Source organism: Lepisma saccharinum, chromosome 29, assembly GCF_977018435.1.
Source record: "Lepisma saccharinum chromosome 29, izLepSacc3.1, whole genome shotgun sequence".
In the NCBI taxonomy this organism is placed as follows: domain Eukaryota; kingdom Metazoa; phylum Arthropoda; class Insecta; order Zygentoma; family Lepismatidae; genus Lepisma; species Lepisma saccharinum.
This window is the reverse complement of record NC_139257.1, coordinates 35600608-35619324: the sequence shown is the minus strand read 5'-3', so window position 1 is coordinate 35619324 and position 18717 is coordinate 35600608. Positions and strand designations below refer to the sequence as shown.

Sequence of the window (18717 nt, the reverse complement as noted above, 5' to 3'; positions counted from 1 at the left end):
GACAGCCTTGAAGCGGCACTTCAGTCTATTAGCAAGCGTTTTCTGCTAATTGTGCGAACAACAGATATAGGCGACACGATAAGCCACACGTGTCGCTTTGTCGCTCAAACTGGGCCATTTCCTCAATAGCTTGCAACGTGTTGCCGTGGTTTGTTGTTCGCGCATGCGCGATGCAATGAGTGTCTTGCTTTAGGGATATTGCGCACCAAAGCGGCACGCGACACTTATCGCTTGAGGATTTCACCAACAGAACGCTGGCCTGTGCTGCCGGTCATGCCTTTACAATGGGAAATGTTGCTCTTGATTGGCTCGTTTCCAAGCGACATGTGTCGCTTCGGTATGAAAATTGCCTTGGACCGAAGGACCCGTGTTGCTTTGGTGTGAAATCCTCGTATCGTTTGTCGCGTGTCGCTTTGGTCTAAAATCTCCTTGAGGAAACGGTGCAGTCAGAGCTTGTGTCCCTACTGCTCGCTTTCAAGCGACACTTGTGGTTTGTCGCCTCGGTATGAAATATCTCTCAGGATACTATTTATATTCTAATAACATAGAAAAATAAACTCTAATACACAGTCCAAGACCTGACGCCCGGAATCACATTGCGATGTTTCTTCTTGTGTTACACATGCTATTTATTTATTCATTTTATTTTACTTTTCTTTCCAAATTAATGCCATTTTGTGACTGCAAATCACTCCACAAATATAACTGTTTCCATCAATTCACGTACCGCCTTTCAAGACAAACAAATGCACATAATATATTCCAAAAACTAACAAAGCCGCATTACTTTTATAAGAAAATTAGCACCGACATTGATCGCACTGCCATCTATGTTTCTCATCCGTCTGGGGAACCAGTTTCTTGGGTCGTTTTCCACACTACGTTATTCAAGGCGCTGTAGTTCAGGGGTGGCTTAATTAGTGCCGAAACCTCATTTCTGATTACGTAAGCGTGGCTATAGGAGTGTTTTTCACCTATGTCACAAACCGTTGCATTGTGGCTTCGAGCAGGCATGATTGAGGCCATTTCTTGTAAGCATACGGAATTCAAGCGGGCGGGAGGAAGATTTGAACCTTGTTTACGATGGTACATTGTGTAGTATTCGGTGTTTCAAACAGAATCTCAAGTTATTTCACGATGTTTCCTTATACACGACAAACAAAATTGGCCGCAAACATCCTGACGTCACATGAAACCCACCACTTCATAATTAAGAGCATTAATATTAAGATGGTCATGTTTTTTATTGGAGAAAGGTAGGATGCCCAGGGTACAAAGACTAGGGGAACAGGGTTGAAAATAGATGGCGCCAAAAATCCATCTCCACCGATTGAAAATTTTATATTCAGCTTCCGCCTTTTAAGTTTGCCAAATCACTACTATTTTAAATATATTAATAATGCCTTTATTATGGTGCATTCGGTACTTTTCACATAATTTTATTTACAAATACATCAGTTTACTATATTTAAATTGTCTCAACACTGCATGCCAATCTATTATATAAATAACAACTATTAAATGTAAAATATGGAAAGCTTCAGGTATGCATCCAAACAAACATCTTAGAAATGTTCAACTGTGTCCAGCTGGTTCCGTTTACTTTGGTGGTGAACAGATAAACATTATTTCGAAGCCTTTCCCACGCAGGAGACCGGATACGACATTGGGGGCGCCAACCCCTCGCAGTGAGGCTTTGCCATGTGGCCCTCCTCTGATAAGCATTGTCCTCTGTGCTTGAATTTAAGACCTGCAAAAGCAAGATTTAAAAACATGGTAAAGTTAACGTACACTCACCTTCAATAAAAATGGGACACCTATATCCCTTTCCTGCAAGCCGTTATGTGTGTTGCATAAGTGGATATTAATAGCAAACTCTGCCACTGCCGTAGAGGTAGGCAACACACATAGCACCTTGCAGGGAAGCGAGTATTTCAAGATATAGGGATCTCATTTTTATTGACGGTGACTGTACATAAAATACTTCAGAACACTGACACAATGTTCATCCCTTCCTGGTTTTCTTTACCTGAGTTTAGCCGGACCTTGTGGCCGAGTGGTTAGCACATCGCGGTGCGACGCCACGGGTTCCGGGTTCGAATCCCGCTCGGGCTTTATTCTTTGTGAATGTCCATTCATCAATTTCATCATTTTATCACTCATTCCCATCTTCTTAAATTAGCCAAGAGGCACAAAACGCGAAGTAAAATAAACTCAATCAATCTGACTTTAAATTTTCAAATATATTCCCCTCTCGTCTTATATGTAGAGAAAACTCACCAAAACCGACATACCATTTTGTTTTTACTCTTAACTCGGAGTAGGAAAGGAATTTTGCGATGTGGAATACATCAATGTGTACAGTGTCTCTCAAACGTTTTAGGACAACGACATTTTAAACTAGGCAACCCAATTTACACAAGGCGTTGGTGGGTTGCGTGTATAGTTAGGCTCAATTCCAGGGTTGCCACATTCATAATAAATAAATATTTATAAAATACGCGAAAGAAATAAAAACAAGTATTAGTGTATAAAAGTATTAAAAATATCACTATTATATCGCAAGTGACAAAATTCTTTCTGAAAGAAAAATAATAGGTTTTCTAGTATTTCATCGCTGATGAGTCTACAGAAAGGAAAAGAGGGGAGAGAAAACGAGAGGTGACAAAGGACAGGAGAAATAGAAAGCGAAAGGAGAAGATGAAAAGTAGAGGAGAGAAGAAAGAGAGGATAGACGAGGAGAGGAGATGTAGTGAGGAGAATGGAAAAAGATTCTAGGAGAGATTAGGAAAATGGAGCAAAGAACAGAAAAGAGAAGGAAAACGAGATGAGAGAAGAGTGGAGATTAGAGTAAAGGAGAGAAAAAGATAAGAACGAAAAGAAGAGGAGAAAAGTGCGTGGAGTCGGAAATCTATGACAGGAAAGGAGATACGAGGAGTGGAGATGAGTGGGATGGAGATAAGATGCGAGAAAAGTAGGGAAGGCGATATGAGATAAAAGCAGAGCAGAAGGAGGGGAGAGAAGAAGGAGCAGGAGAAGAGAAGAACAGAAGGGACTGAAGAGAAGAGGTAGTTGCAGAAAATATCGTCTCAGCGTCAAGAATTGATGCATTGGTCAAATTATCGACATGAAACATTCAATAACATTTTGAAATGTATTGGAGAATGCATTAGATCGGTGCGAAATGCCTTTTGGCTTAGTTCAGAGCAAGGTAAAATCTTCCATGTAAGATCTTTCATTTTACCTGCGATTATACCACTAAAAACATGAATGTAATTTTAATATTTATAAGAATTATCCAATTTTTGTCCACTCCTCGGTTCGTTGAAATGGGCATTTTGTAATTTAATATTTCCCCTCCCCCCCCATTGTTAATTCGAAACTGAATCATTCCGTTTCACACGGCGTGGACAATGAACACAATGGGATAGGTCTAAAAGTAACGAAAATTTTCTGCCACCGGAAGGGTTTGAACCTACGACGATCAGATTGACAGTCCTGAACGGTAAACACTACCCTACAAGCTCTCGTTCTGGAAAGTAAGTAGAAGGAGCTGACCAATGTGAAATGTAGATGCAACTCTCCTCCTACATGTAATGTGCAAAGAATGCTTGTTTGTAACAAAGAAAACGAAGGTAGTACGACTCAGTGAAAACATTTAATGGAGAATTGCACATGATGAAAACTTTTCATTCGATATTTGCGGAGGTATCCTTGCATTGAGTCCTCCTCCGTAGTCGAGCGGGTTAAGGCGTTCACTCGTCTTGAGATCGTTCGCTGCGGGACGGCGTAGGTTCGAATCCGGCTCTGGTCGGAATTTATTCGGCCTACGTATAGGGCTGGTGGCAACCCACCATCGTGAGGAAATTGGGAAGCTCCGAGTGAGTGAGCGAGCGTAACAAGATCGAGAAGACCTACAACAACGGCTGGGGGTTCGTCGGGCTGATCACCCTTCACCCCAATACTGGTCTAAGACCTCCACGCTATAACAGGTGACGGCGGAACAGTGTGGGAGGGAGACCAGCAGTCGGTAGGTAAGCCAAGGCCCGCCAAGGTGCTGTAGGGTTATGTTATCCTTGCATTGAACTGAGTGGGAAAAGGGGTAAAATTTGTATGTCCTGGATTGCCACAAATATAAATAGTTATTTCATTAATATTTGTCAATGTCTTTGAAGCAGTACACAATTATCGTTAGAGTATCATAATTCACGATCTTATACATGAAAATATCCTTTTGAACGTGTGTCAATTCATTTATTTGTTCATTTTTTTATAAATTCCATTTGCAGAATAATGTAGCCACTATACACTGCTATTACAAATAATGTTACCATGCTCTTGTTTATAATAAAAGGAGAATTAAAAAAGGAACACCTCCTAAGGAGGATCGAACCTGGGACCGCAATCAATGCTTTCAAGAACTCTAACCACTACACCACGCCCTTACCTTCGATTGAAACAACAATTTTTAAGTATTATGTCTCTCCAATATTGTAAATGTCGTTGGGTATACATGTGGTTGAACTTTTACTTTAATTTTGGATTGCTTTCTTGTAGTATAGCAACTATCTTCGAGAAATAATTTTCGAAGTGATGAAAAAAAGGAGAATATTGGTAGTTCTGAAAATGCGAGTCATTTCTTCTAACTAATTATTGTGATTAGACATTATTAGTGGAAAATATCTAGAGGCTTCAACATTGTAGGACGATGTTCTCTTCCTGTGATACTGCAACAGACGAAATGCTTGTTTACTGACGCAAGTCTGGTGTTCAGAACAGTCTTATGAAATGTATTTGCTGTTGCGTAAGGTAACACGAAATAATTACACCGTTTACGAACTACCAAATCTGCGCAACGTTAGACGTAAACAGGCGGAATATTTTATTCATAAAATCACTTCACATTTGACAGTATTAGTCAAGAGAGCCTCGTGGGACACTGTGTTAAGGTGCTGGAGTAAATCCTTATTTTTTTCCCTCGAAGAACAACAATTTTTAAAGTAGAGCAACAGTAGTTTCGCTCTTTCTTATTTCTTTTAAATTCTTCCACATTCCTTTAATTGGGTTAAATATAAATAAAAATATTGCTTGCATTTCTGTCATTGACGTAGACCAGGCCCGTACGCAGGATTTCTTTGAGGGAGGGGCCAGACTAATATATATATATATATATATATATATATATATATATATGAGAGAGAAACAGATATTACAAAATACAGTTCAAATAGTGCGAGCGCCATTGAAAAGTCATGATAATTCTATGTTTAGAAAATAATATATTTATAAATGAAATGTTGTGTACTAGGAATTATTATTACAATAAAGAACATGTCTAATTCTGAGTTAAGAAAGAACAATAATGAAGAGACATTCTCGCATCACGATTGCAGTTCGAAAATAGTCGGGACAGGGATTGAAAGTAACGCACTGTGCTGACAAAATCGGCAAATCGGACGTCTGCTAGCCTTGCATTATAAAACTAAAACCATCCAATATGCAGTCTGAAGACTTTTGCGAAAGAAACATATTCATTTATGTAAGAACAAAATTGAAATTTTTACACCTTTCTAAAATCGACAATGTTATTTTCGTAGTTATTGATAGGTTCACATTTAAATATTTCAGGGTTCGAGGGGGGCATGGCTCCTATGCCCCCCCCCCCACCTGGGTACTGGCCTGACGTAGACAGTGGAAGAGAAATTTTGGAGAATCTTTGTATTAAATTTATTATTTACATCCACCTTATGCTCAGATAGGTTTATTGACAATCGTGAACTTTTCGTTTAATAGATAATATTTGGTTTTAAACAACGGGAGAACATTGGTCTAATTTCCTTTCTTGCTCTTTTGAGAGAATATATACTTCTACAATAGCAATCGCGTTCGGAAACGGTGAAAAAAAATGACTTGGTTTTCAAAGACAGACAACTTTGGTAGCGTAGCTTGCTCGCGTTCAAAGTGACTCACGCTATTCAAGGCCGCTTCTTATCGCAAAACACTGTGCGTCGATGCACAGTGTCTGCACCCAGCAAGTTACAAGTGACCAGAGTCGAATTTGAAAGAGAATCTGAAGAATGATAGATTTTATCAGAGGCGGCTAGGTGGACACTGGCTCAACATGCAATAGTTTAATTGATAATTTCTGACAACCAAGAAACCTTATTGAATAAGTATTGGGGTAGAAATACGTGTATGCGCTCCTTTTTAACAATGTAAGCTCGAAGATAATCTGTATTCCATTTGTTTGTATTATAAGGAAGTATTTCAGAGATGTTCATGTAACCGTTATAAAATTACAAATAAAATATATTCATAAGCTTAGATATACTAACAACGAAGAAATAAATTCAGAGTTAAATTTCAAATGCTTGTGTATAGAGTAATTATAGAAGTACAGAGTTATATCAGATTATTGAACTTCATTTTGCAGGATAATGTTTACAATATTGACGCGACAGAATAATTAAGAACTGTTGTTTCAATCGAATGTAAGGGCGTGGTGTATTGGTTAGAGTTCTTGAAAGCATTGATTGCGGTCCCAGGTTCGATCCTCCTTAGGAGGTGTTCCTTTTTTAATTCTCCTTTTATTATAAACAAGAGCATGGTAACATTATTTGTAATAGCAGTGTATAGTGGCTACATTATTCTGCAAATGGAATTTATAAAAAAATGAACAAATAAATGAATTGACACACGTTCAAAAGGATATTTTCATGAATAAGATCGTGAATTATGATACTCTAACGATAATTGTGTACTGCTTCAAAGACATTGACAAATATTAATGAAATAACTATTTATATTTGTGGCAATCCAGGACATACTAATTTTACCACTTTTCCCACTCAAGTTCAATGCAAGGATACCTCCGCAAATATCGAATGAAAAGTTTTCATCATGTGCAATTCTCCATTAAATGTTTTCACTGAGTCGTACTACCTTCGTTTTCTTTGTTACAAACAAGCATTCTTTGCACATTACATGTAGGAGGAGAGTTGCATCTACATTTCACATTGGTCAGCTCCTTCTACTTACTTTCAGGAACGAGAGCTTGTAGGGTAGTGTTTACCGTTCAGGACTGTCAATCTGATCGTCGTAGGTTCAAACCCTTCCGGTGGCAGAAAATTTTCGTTACTTTTAGACCTATCCCATTGTGTTCATTGTCCACGCCGTGTGAAACGGAATGATTCAGTTTCGAATTAACAATGGGGGGGAGGGGAAATATTAAATTACAAAATGTCCATTTCAACGAACCGAGGAGTGGACAAAAATTGGATAATTCTTATAAATATTAAAATTACATTCATGTTTTTAGTGGTATAATCGCAGGTAAAATGAAAGATCTTACATGGAAGATTTTACCTTGCTCTGAACTAAGCCAAAAGGCATTTCGCACCGATCTAATGCATTCTCCAATACATTTCAAAATGTTATTGAATGTTTCATGTCGATAATTTGACCAATGCATCAATTCTTGACGCTGAGACGATATTTTCTGCAACTACCTCTTCTCTTCAGTCCCTTCTGTTCTTCTCTTCTCCTGCTCCTTCTTCTCTCCCCTCCTTCTGCTCTGCTTTTATCTCATATCGCCTTCCCTACTTTTCTCGCATCTTATCTCCATCCCACTCATCTCCACTCCTCGTATCTCCTTTCCTGTCATAGATTTCCGACTCCACGCACTTTTCTCCTCTTCTTTTCGTTCTTATCTTTTTCTCTCCTTTACTCTAATCTCCACTCTTCTCTCATCTCGTTTTCCTTCTCTTTTCTGTTCTTTGCTCCATTTTCCTAATCTCTCCTAGAATCTTTTTCCATTCTCCTCACTACATCTCCTCTCCTCGTCTATCCTCTCTTTCTTCTCTCCTCTACTTTTCATCTTCTCCTTTCGCTTTCTATTTCTCCTGTCCTTTGTCACCTCTCGTTTTCTCTCCCCTCTTTTCCTTTCTGTAGACTCATCAGCGATGAAATACTAGAAAACCTATTATTTTTCTTTCAGAAAGAATTTTGTCACTTGCGATATAATAGTGATATTTTTAATACTTTTATATCAGGATCAGTTAGGTTAGGCAAACATAGAAAATTAAATTGAAAAAAAAAATTCACAATGCAACCTTCACACGTCACCTTGTAAAACTACCGCGTGGTTGCTACACTAACAGAGGGTTACATAATCGAACGCACGGAACATTTGATTCACGTAGTCGACGGAAATGGTGGCAAGAACTATCGTGCGTCGGAGATACATTAATGTCAAAAAATACATGATTTACCGGCCGAATAAGTTGAACGAAAGGAGAAAACACTTCCACGAGCTTCCAAAAGTCAGTTCCGTAAGTAGTTTCTCCTGTAAATTTGAAGAAATGTGTTTTCACTATACCATACTGTTACCAATTTCAATTGCCAGGTCGTAGCACTTATATAGAATCTTGAAATGTAAAACGAGAAAGATTTCAATATCTACGTTGCAAGAACTTACTTTCGAAGATTTGAATTTTTGTTATTTATCCTCGTCCTTCTGCCACTTTTAGCTATACTTTGTTCCTGTATTGAGTGGGCAGAGAGAAACAGTACACGCTGCTGCGGGGCTTGTAACTACAGTAACTTTTCCCCTCCACGTAATCCCATTCCGCAGATACTTGTTTTCGTTCCCTTGCACCGGAGATGACCTGGACAGAGTATAATCGCGACGATAAGGATTATTTAGATAAAATTGATGATGGAGAAATTCCAAAGAACACCGGGACTCGAACCCGCGAACTTCGGTGACGAGACCAATTAACACGCTCAGCTTACTTAGAAGTGAAAACAGGTAAAAGTAATTTAAAATAAAATAAGAAAGTAATAGCGGATATGATTCAAGTAATTACTGCAAGGAATAATAATAAGCAATATCAAGGAGCATTAAATAGTAAAAATGAAAGTGCTTTAAATCGCCAAGTAGAACGCCAAAACGGAAGGAAGTGTTTTAAGGAAGATATACATACAAAACTGTAAATTGTGAAAGGAAATAAGTAGTGTACAAGAGCGAAATGAACTGCGGAAGTATTAAATACCTATATGTCACTGTCACTCAGACGGTAAAAGCAATTGTTTCTTGTATTTGTGGGTACAAATGTCGGAGAAGGTTGACAATGGTAATTCTTCTATCTTCCCTTTCAGTAATATTTTGAAATGATTTCCGTATTTGGGCATTATTTTTTCTCTGTTCCTGGTAGTTTTGTATTTCTTTCAATTTATTTCAAGCTCTTTCGTAATCTCCTCCATTTTCTCTCTTTGTCCGTTTTCTTCTCTCCTCTTCTCTCATTCCTTCTCTTGCTATCTCTTCTCCTTTCTTTTTATCATTTTCTCAATTTATTTCTGTATTTTCTCCTCCTTGTTAATTCTTCCTGGCTCCTCTATCTTTCGCCTTCCCTCTCTCTCTCTCTCTCTCTCTCTCTCTCTCTCTCTCTCTCTCTCTCTCTCTCGCTCTCCCTTTCTGCCTTTCTTCTTTCTCTAAATTTCTTTTTTCTTGATCTCTTCTTTCTATCTCCTTTCTATTTCCTATCTCCTTCTTATATTATGTATATATATATCTCATATTACCTTTCTCTCTCTCTCTCTCTCTCTCTCTCTCTCTGCTTCCCTCTACCTACATTTGTACATTTGCTATTATTTTCAGATATTCTGTTATTTCCTCTTCCTAACCATCATTGTGGTGAATGCCTTGTCAGTTTTATCCATCTTTCGAAATCTACCGGGTGGCCCATAAGTAGTAGACCACACTTTGGATCGCCATAACTTCTAGCGGAAGTGCATTTTCTGACAGGTTTAACTTGTAACATGTAGCAGAAGTGTCATATTGCAATGTTCTAAGATCATCCTGATCGCGGCCTGCAGTTTGCTGAAGAGTGGCTCACCAAGTTGGAAGAGGACCCACAGTTGGAACAGAGTGTGGTGTGGACTGATGAAGCCAAATTTCACCTGTCCGGTAGTGTAAAGATTCGAATCCAAATGTGGTAGTCGAGTACGATGATAAAAGACCCGGCGTCATGGTCTGGGGAGGTGTTACGTACCAAGGTGTCATTGGCCCTTTCTTCTTTGAAGATGGCGTCAATGGTGAGAATTACCTGAAGCTCATTAGGGACACTGTTTACCCTTTACTCCAACAGAGACACCACTTTGATCAGTTGTGGTGGCAGCAGGATGGAGCTCCCCCTCATTATGCCACAATTGTACGGAATTGGTTGGACCAGGCATTCCCCGGACGTTGGATCGGACGTCGCGGGTCAATTGAATGCCCACTCTCCTGGCCTCACCCCACCAGACTTTTTCCTGTGGTGGTATTTAAAGGATAAAATTTATTTCCGCAACATCAACACCCTGCAGGACCTGAAGGATGTGATTACTGAGGAATTTACCGCTGTTCCTCATGAACTGTGTGCAAAAGCGTGTGAAAATGTGTCTTTGCGATTACAGGCCTGTATTGACGCTGATGACATGCAAGTTGATCACACAATGGAAAACCGATATTAAACAGTGTTTGTGTTAAAAAATAAGCCATCTGTTTTCTTTTCATGCCGACTCTGCTAGAAGTTACGGCGCTTCAAAGTATGATCTACTACTTATGGGCCACCCTGTATTTATTGATTCTATCTCTATAAATTTAAGGAATTTTACTCCATCTTTACCTATTTTATTGTTTCTTTCTTCTCAGACCTTTTGTGTCACAACCCTTTCCCAATCAAACGTGCAGCCTTGTCCAGCTTACGTCATATACAGTTCCGCCCTTACAGGGAAAAAAAGCTTCTCATCGATAGTTTCATGATTACATTTTTACCTACTTCCTTCCTTGTCTTCAGAAACTTGCTGCGAAAGCGCAATTCGTAATAGCAAGTAGAAAGCTTCCAGGATTGTCAAAAGTCCATTTCCACTTTATCTTACACGTGGCAGCCTTCTAAATTATGCGTAGAAGAAAGTTATTGTTCTACAATGTTACCAGGTTACGCTGTTGCTCTGTGCAAAAATTGTCGTCATTGTCGTCACGGCCATTAATTAAAAAATGAAGAACTGATGTATACAGTGGTGCCAAGAAGAGATCGCGGCCAACTCGCGAACTAAAGTGGACAGTCATTTATTTATCCAGAGCTCGAAATGGAAATCTTTGTTGTCTCTATTTGGTGCTGCATTAAAGTTAATGGTATTGGATCGGTGCTTATGTTTCGTAACGTTTTAGAACATACGGTAACAGGTAAGTTGAATCATTGTTATTGTAGTCTAAAAATATACAGTCATAAGAACACTCTCAATCGCATCAATTGTCAATGGTAGTCAGTTCATTCAAAAGGTAAAAAATTGAATTATATGCACATACATATCCTCAATACTTTGTATTAATAATACTCATTTAAAAATCAATTTGTGAAAGTTAAAGATATTTCCATATTGTTATTTTGCGTGTGATCAAGGATTGGATTTGTTTGACTGACATGACTAAATTTTTAGTGCGATTTGTAGTATTTTTAAAGTTATTAACAGCATGCACACTGGCAATTCACGAAAAGCAATATCAAGAAGGAAATATACAATAAAATGCTGTACTCTGGCCTATAAAATACTAATGCAGCTCTTACATTTAAATGCAATCATTAAAATTCGCGTTTCATATTTTTTTATTTTAAAAATCCCTTATTTATTGTAATATACCTCTTTTGTGCCAATTATATATCATCATAATAATCAATATTCTACAATAATGGCAAATTTTATAGAAGTTATATGATTTCATCCATTAATTTAATGCAAACTTTACAATATTCTAGCAATAATGCCAGGTAACAGTTTCATACATGGGAGACACATTTCTTCAATTTTGCACAAGAAACTACTTACGGAAATGAGTTTCTCCAAGGTTTACAACGTTCGTCGAGGTATTTTCTTTCATCGTGGAATATATTTGACCGGGAAATCATGTATTTTTCAGGAGAAATATCTCACCGACGCACAATTGCCATTGCTTTCATTTGCTTGCCCTACGACAACCGGATGCTGCGTACGTTTGATGACGTAAGCCCCTGTCAGTGTTTCAACCCTCCCTTTTTTTACTATGCTTGCCTAACGTAACCAAACCTAACCTAACCTTATCGGAAATGGTTCGTGGGGCTATCCGTGAATGGTTCGTGGGGCTATCCGTGTATGGTTCGTGGCGCTATCCGTCAGATACCCGTGCATAATGTATAATTTCCACCGGTGACGAACACGATAGTAGGTATTTTTTGGTGAAGAAGGTTGAAACACTGCATACCCACAACATGAGTCAAGATTTGACCGCCATATTGTGTGTTCCGCAAGTAAAGAAAGGAATTTAAAAAAAGCACTCAGGATGTGATAAATTGCGTTTGTTTTCGTGTAAAAAGCATAATGGCACCTTGAACTATGTTCCGCAATACACAATTGTTAAGTACGAACCATGTGAAACACAAAATATGCGATTTTAATGTGGCTCCAATCTATGAAACTGTTACCCTTCTATAATTCCAATAGCAGTTATATGATTTCATCCATTGATTTAATGGAAACATAATCCAGATTTCCATTAACTCTGGACTACAGCAGTATTAAAAGTACTGTTCTGCACTTTGCATGCTAACGAGGTGTTGTCGTCTTGGCTCACGGCTTGTATACTTCCCTGTGAGGTTTGTGTTGCCTGCTGTCCATGTGTATTGGTGGTCTCTTCATCCAATTCATCGTATCAGTGTTCATCTTCACGATTAGCCAGAAGAGGAAGAAAATGGAAGTTAAATATACCCAATGAATCGATGAAGAGGAAAGCAGTGTAAAACTTAGAATTTAGAAACAGAATTCACTTACGTTTGTTGGACTTCCGCGCACACCACAGCGCTTCCGGGGTTGCATAAGTGATGTTATCCGATCCACACACGGGTTTTCCTTCTCCAGCCAAGTGGTTGTTTGAGACACAAGGATCGTCGCTGTTGGTGCAATTTCCATTTCGTCTTATTTCCAAATCTAAATTTAAAAAACACAGTTAAATTACCAAGTGACGTAAGTTTTTCTTCAATTAGTTTAGTTTTGGGTCCACCAAATAAATACTAAATTTTGCTTGGTTTTAGAGTGTCTAAATAAAGGGGTGCCCACGGGGGGTTTCATGAGGCGCCTGCGTCATGGGAATTTTTTTTTGGGGGGGGGACAAAATTTTATACCAAATCTATACATCTTCACTCAAAAATGGGGTTGGGGGTTGTTCCGTTTGATTGACTTCCTAGTGATTTTTAGTTATGGTTATTAGTTTTCTTACCTACCTATGGGTGATCGTGTATAGTATAGGGTTGAAATGAAACATCACCTCTTATACCTTTAGAATCAATTTGGAGGAGACGGGACGTTCTGCTCGCATTAATACGAGGTTAGTCAAGCAGACAAACTGCTAAGAATACGGTTCAGTACACTAAAGCTCCTATCACACGGAACTGGATTACTAGTAGGAATGCCCTAGTTGGTGCTGAACTAACTTTCTAGGTAGCAATCATGGCCGCCTGGCTGACTGCTTTGGAGGAATAGGACATGTTCTAATTGCTACTTGCTTTCCTCTACTGGATTCTGTGCAACAGCCAATCAGAGCAAAGTTTCGCCAAATGAAGATAATCTGTTAGTGTGCAAAGGAGCGCTTTTGTCTGTGGTTTCCGAGTGTTACTCTAGCAATGTATAACGTATACTGCATGAAAGGCGCGTTGAGTTACACCATATATGCTGAGTGCACGGTGTTTACATTTGAAACAACTAAAATATTCTTCCACACGTGTACAGTAAACGTTGTAAAGTATGTATTTAAGCAGCGCCATTGTTTTGTACCTAATAACATTTTATACGAAACGTTATTCCTCTCGGATGAATGGTTATCGGCTTTTAAAAATGTGAAGTGATACATTGTTTACATCTCACGCGGCCGCCATTACAACTTCCCTCGTATGGGAACAAAAGTCTATCGACAAGTACGCTGATAAGTATCGTGTGAGGCGAAAACTAGCAAATTGGTAGCCAGTCCAGCGCCAACTAGGGTATACCTACTGGAAATCCAGTTCCGTGTGATGCGGGCTTAACAATGGCAGTGAGCTTGAGCAGTTTTGTACGTTTTGTGTTAGCCAACATGAAAGCGAGCCTACAGTACCTAAAGTAAATATATATTGCTTAAAGAGGTCTGTATTATATTGTTCCGCAAATTTTGTCTGACCAAAATAATTTGAGTAAATAAATCGGCATAAAGGGGAGTGAATGTTCTACATTTTTGGGGGGAGTGCGTCATAGTCCTTGGAGGGGATGGGCACCCCCTGGTCTAATAGAACTACACCTTATTCATTTACCGTTAGAAAAGGTCATATTATCTTCAGAACCAACTCTTGGCCTATAGCTGTCCGTACCCGATCGAATAATTCTCGAACAACACATTGAGTTCCACGCTTAAAGGAAGTGACGTCAGAACTCACGTCATGTTTCTCCTCGAGTTTAGATTAACGTTCAAGAATTCTTATTGACACAGTCTTTGAAAACAAACTGTCGACCAATCAAAGCAATCATTGAAATCTCTATTATCTAGAAAAAGCATTGAGGCACAGAGTGAGTGCTAATTATCTCTATTCTGTGGTGCTGAAAAAGCGACGCCGAAAGGTTAAACACGTGGTACACACGTGTGAGAAGGAGAGAAGGAGCGGTGGAACATTCTTGTCAGTATTTATTTAGTTGCAATTGTACAACAAAGAATAGTGTGTATTTCTACAGCAGTGATAGTAAATTATATTTGATACGCCACAACCGTATGGTATAGCGTTTCTGTGTCGCTGATCTTAAATTGTGAAAAAATGAAAACAGCTGCATATGTGATGCGTCATATTAAAACCGAGAAATTACATCACAGTTTTTTTTCGAGTTTGTGATATGCATCTTATTTGAAAATGAAGTAATTATCTTCCTTATAGGTAAGTTATTTCTTTCTTTCTCTTCCCGTACAAATTGTCAACCTTTCCTTAATGTGTAAAGTCATTGTGAAAATTTTCTTTGATATTGCACGAATGCAGTTTCAAGCCATTCAGGATTTTCAATAAGAACGTATAATATAAGAACCTCCCCGATGGCGTAGCCTTGTAATCAGTGGCGTGCCCAAAGGGGGGGCGCTGTGGGGTCATTAAACCCCCTTTGGGTCAATGTTCCAAAAAAAAAAAAAAGAACGTCAAATTTCGGAAAAATGGCAAAATAAGGACTGACCAGTAAAGAACTTATACATAACCCCCATTTTGAACATCCTGGGCACGCGGCTTGTAACGAAGAGATCTCAGTGGAATCACATTGCATAGCGATCCACTATTAATAAAAGTGTAGCCTATCTGAACACAAAGTGAACCCAAACAATTGAACAATAGAAAATGTGTGATTAGTCAGCCTGATAATCTAAAGTTTCTTTGTCAGAGTTCGTTGCAAGTCATCGTTATACTCAGAAAAGCTCATGGGGACTGGACGTACCTTCGGATATCGATTACAGGGCACCAGACGATAATGGATAACACATTGATCTATACTTACATTCGTCTTTCAACTTGGCGCAACGCAGGGCTTCTTGATTCTTGTACACCCGTCCGTTGTTTCCGCACACAGGATCTGATGGCAACTGCTCTCCCATTTCACAAACATCCTCTTCTGCAGATGAACACTCCTTGTTTGCTGTCACTTCAAGAGCTGTTGTAAGACAAAAAAGCAAATATATATATATATATATACATATATATATATATATATATATATATATATATATATATATATATATATATATAGTATATAGGATATAGGGTAAGGACGGGGCAACGCGGACACCCTAAGCACAATTTTCAAAATAACTGTGAAACATTTTATTGAAGAATGAAAATATCTATTGGCATAAAAGGTGTGAACCTTCAGTTAACACATGATAGCACATAGTATGCAAGCAAATGAACATCTGTCTCAAAATAGTCTGATCAATCCCCAGATGCGGCAGTGTCCGTTTACCCCGCACGTTCGGGGCAGACGGACATTTTTTATCAGGGCAGATAGACACGTGATGATTTATGAACTATCATCACTCTCACAATAACAACACACAAAATATGGGTCATTTCCCTTTGCAACACAATTTACATGGAACCAGAGAGAACACTCTAAACACTGCACCAAATTTTGACCCTGGTTGTACACATCCTTGCATTTAAGGCACTCATCACTTGTGGTGCGTTTAAACTTCTTTGATTTTTTGCTGCAGCTTTCAGCTTTTTGTACTTGAGGCAAGCGATGAAGGAAGGATCCCTCAATACACGTGATTGCCCAGTTTTGCGTTTCCTCCTGCAGGTCCCAGAAGTTGATGGCAAAGGATTTAGCTCCTTAAAACTTCCACGAGATGACACATCCTCTTTTCTTGCTGTAAACTCTGATGATCGCTCATCTTGAACATGGACAGTTGCAGGAACAAAGACATGCCCAGGCAGTCGTTGTGGATTAACGGGATATATTCCATAAGCATTGAACCCATTTACAGCATTGTTCGTTCTCATGTCTCACCATCCTGTAACAAGGGCACATTGTATTAGAAACACAAGCATTTGAAGGGTACAAAATGCATTCTATACAATTCACACTTGCCATTTCCATTACTGAGTCAAATATACATTAGTATCTCAATCAAAAAGTACCTATCAATAGTTAAATGCAATACAATTCATCTATGTCCGTTTGCCCGAACGGCAACATGTCCATCTGCCCCACTTGTAGCCTTTGACTTTGCATTCCGAAAAAGTCCACCAGATGGCAGCACAATGTTGTCAACACTTGTGTGTATATATAAAGGAATCACTGCCTTCACCACACTTCAAATCACAACTTCGGCGGGACCACAGTAACCTATGCAATCCTTATGTTCGCAACACATTTTTTTAGTATTGAAGGTTTTGCACGTACATTTTCTGCTTACCTGGTCAGGTTTTTATGCTGGATTTGCGTTTCTGCTTTACGATTTCTTCCGATGCTCAACACAACTGCTCGCAAACGTTCAGGTTCGTACACAACTCCAACTGCTGCACTGTTGCTAACTTCAAACCGAAGATATTCGTACTTTTCTTAGGGGATGTCCGTTTGCCCCAGTGTCCGTTTGCCCCGTCCTTACTATATATATATATATATATATATATATATATATATATATATATATATATATATATATATATATATCGTATATACGGAGAGAGAGAGTAGAAAACCGTTGAAATCAGTGTGGATAAAAATCATTATTTTTATTTTAAAACATTGTTTATGATTTTTTTTATTTATATTGAATTTTTGTAATTTTTATTGATTTTTTACTTTTTAAAAAGTATGCTTAAAATTCCTTGTGTTTTTGGTACCGTACATATAGATATATCTTTTTTTTTATAGAAATGCTTTTCTGGTAAACGGCCCTTTAAAATATTTGAACAGTTTGATTAAAGCAAATAAAATTACATGTAGATATATTTTTCTGCTTCTGATACTGTACATATAAACCTACTACGGAAATGTTTGTTGAGTGTGTTAATTACGAACACATTCATTTATGCAAGAACAAAATTGAAATATTTACAAATTTGAAAAATCGTGTTATTTTCGTAGTTTTTATTGATTTACGTTTAAATATTTCATGGATCAAGAGGGGGGCTATGGCCCCCATGGCCCCTCCCCTGGGTACGGGCCTGCTCTGTTCCGGGAAGCTATGGAGCAAGCGAACGAAAACAAGTCCTCTGCGCAAGTAGTAACTCGAGGAGGCGCGATAGGTGAACGCGTGAGAGGGAAAGTGACTGCATGACCGCTTGCAGCAGCGCGAACTGCTTTGCTTCGACTTGATTTCTCCCTTTCGTTATGCGCAGCCTTGCTCCACATACTCTTGGGACAGAGTATAGGCAAATGTAAAATGCCAGCCTTTGTGCGAAGGTCTTGAAGATTGTAGACAGTGATTTCTTAGCTACGAAACCGAAAGATTCGTCAACAACATTTTAAATCTTTGCATGCCCCTTATTTAAATTTATCTGAGCGAATAGTGTTATAGTCCACGCGTTTACTTCGCTAACGTCCAAGAACTGAAGCAAGCCGCCGCCACGAACGTGGGTGGGGTTAAACAGCGGACGAATTGTTTTCGTCCAATCACACTCAACCTTCAGCCAATGGGCGCAGCTGTCATTCTGCTCGTCTACTCCACGTGGAGTCTCAGTCACGTGACTGCGGATACGCTGTTGCCGTACTTTGCAACTTCAGTGTGGAGACCGTGGGAAGGTAATGTGATTGTTGCAGCTGGTGGGCGCGCTCCGTGGACTCCAAAGCCAGCCGAAGCTAGGGCGTCGACTATACCAGTGCACCGTCGAATTGGGCGACACACATACAGAAGTAATCGCACCACTGTGTTATAGAAAATAACTTATTTTTACACTGGAGATGTTAAAAGAACATGCAACGAAGAGTTTCAGCTTAGAGATGTACTACTAGATTTACAAACAATGATTTTGTATTCTGATTTATACATAGAATAGCCTACACTTAAACACAGCTTTCGGTTATTAATAAATATGTGTTGCAGGTTATTCTGTGGGTGAAGAATTATGATTTGCTCAAATACAGGGTGTTTAAAAAAACGGTGAGTGAGTTTGTTACCTTTTTTAAACACCCTGTACGTGTTCC

At 38.8% G+C, this 18717-nt stretch overlaps 1 protein-coding gene across 2 annotated transcripts in view; it reads right to left on the bottom strand.

Moving 5' to 3' along the window:
* Positions 1 to 1463: 1463 nt before the first annotated feature.
* The window catches only part of LOC145981513 (serine protease inhibitor dipetalogastin-like), a 46221-nt gene continuing 28967 nt past the window's right edge, over positions 1464 to 18717 (bottom strand). For both annotated transcript variants that reach the window (XM_083114808.1, XM_083114809.1), the window contains exons 8-10: positions 15568 to 15720; positions 12847 to 13002; positions 1464 to 1750 (exon numbers count right to left, since the gene is read on the bottom strand). In XM_083114808.1, coding sequence (XP_082970934.1) covers positions 1626 to 1750; positions 12847 to 13002; positions 15568 to 15720 — 434 coding nt within the window. In that variant the 3' untranslated portion in view covers positions 1464 to 1625. The remainder of the gene's footprint in view (positions 1751 to 12846; positions 13003 to 15567; positions 15721 to 18717) is intronic.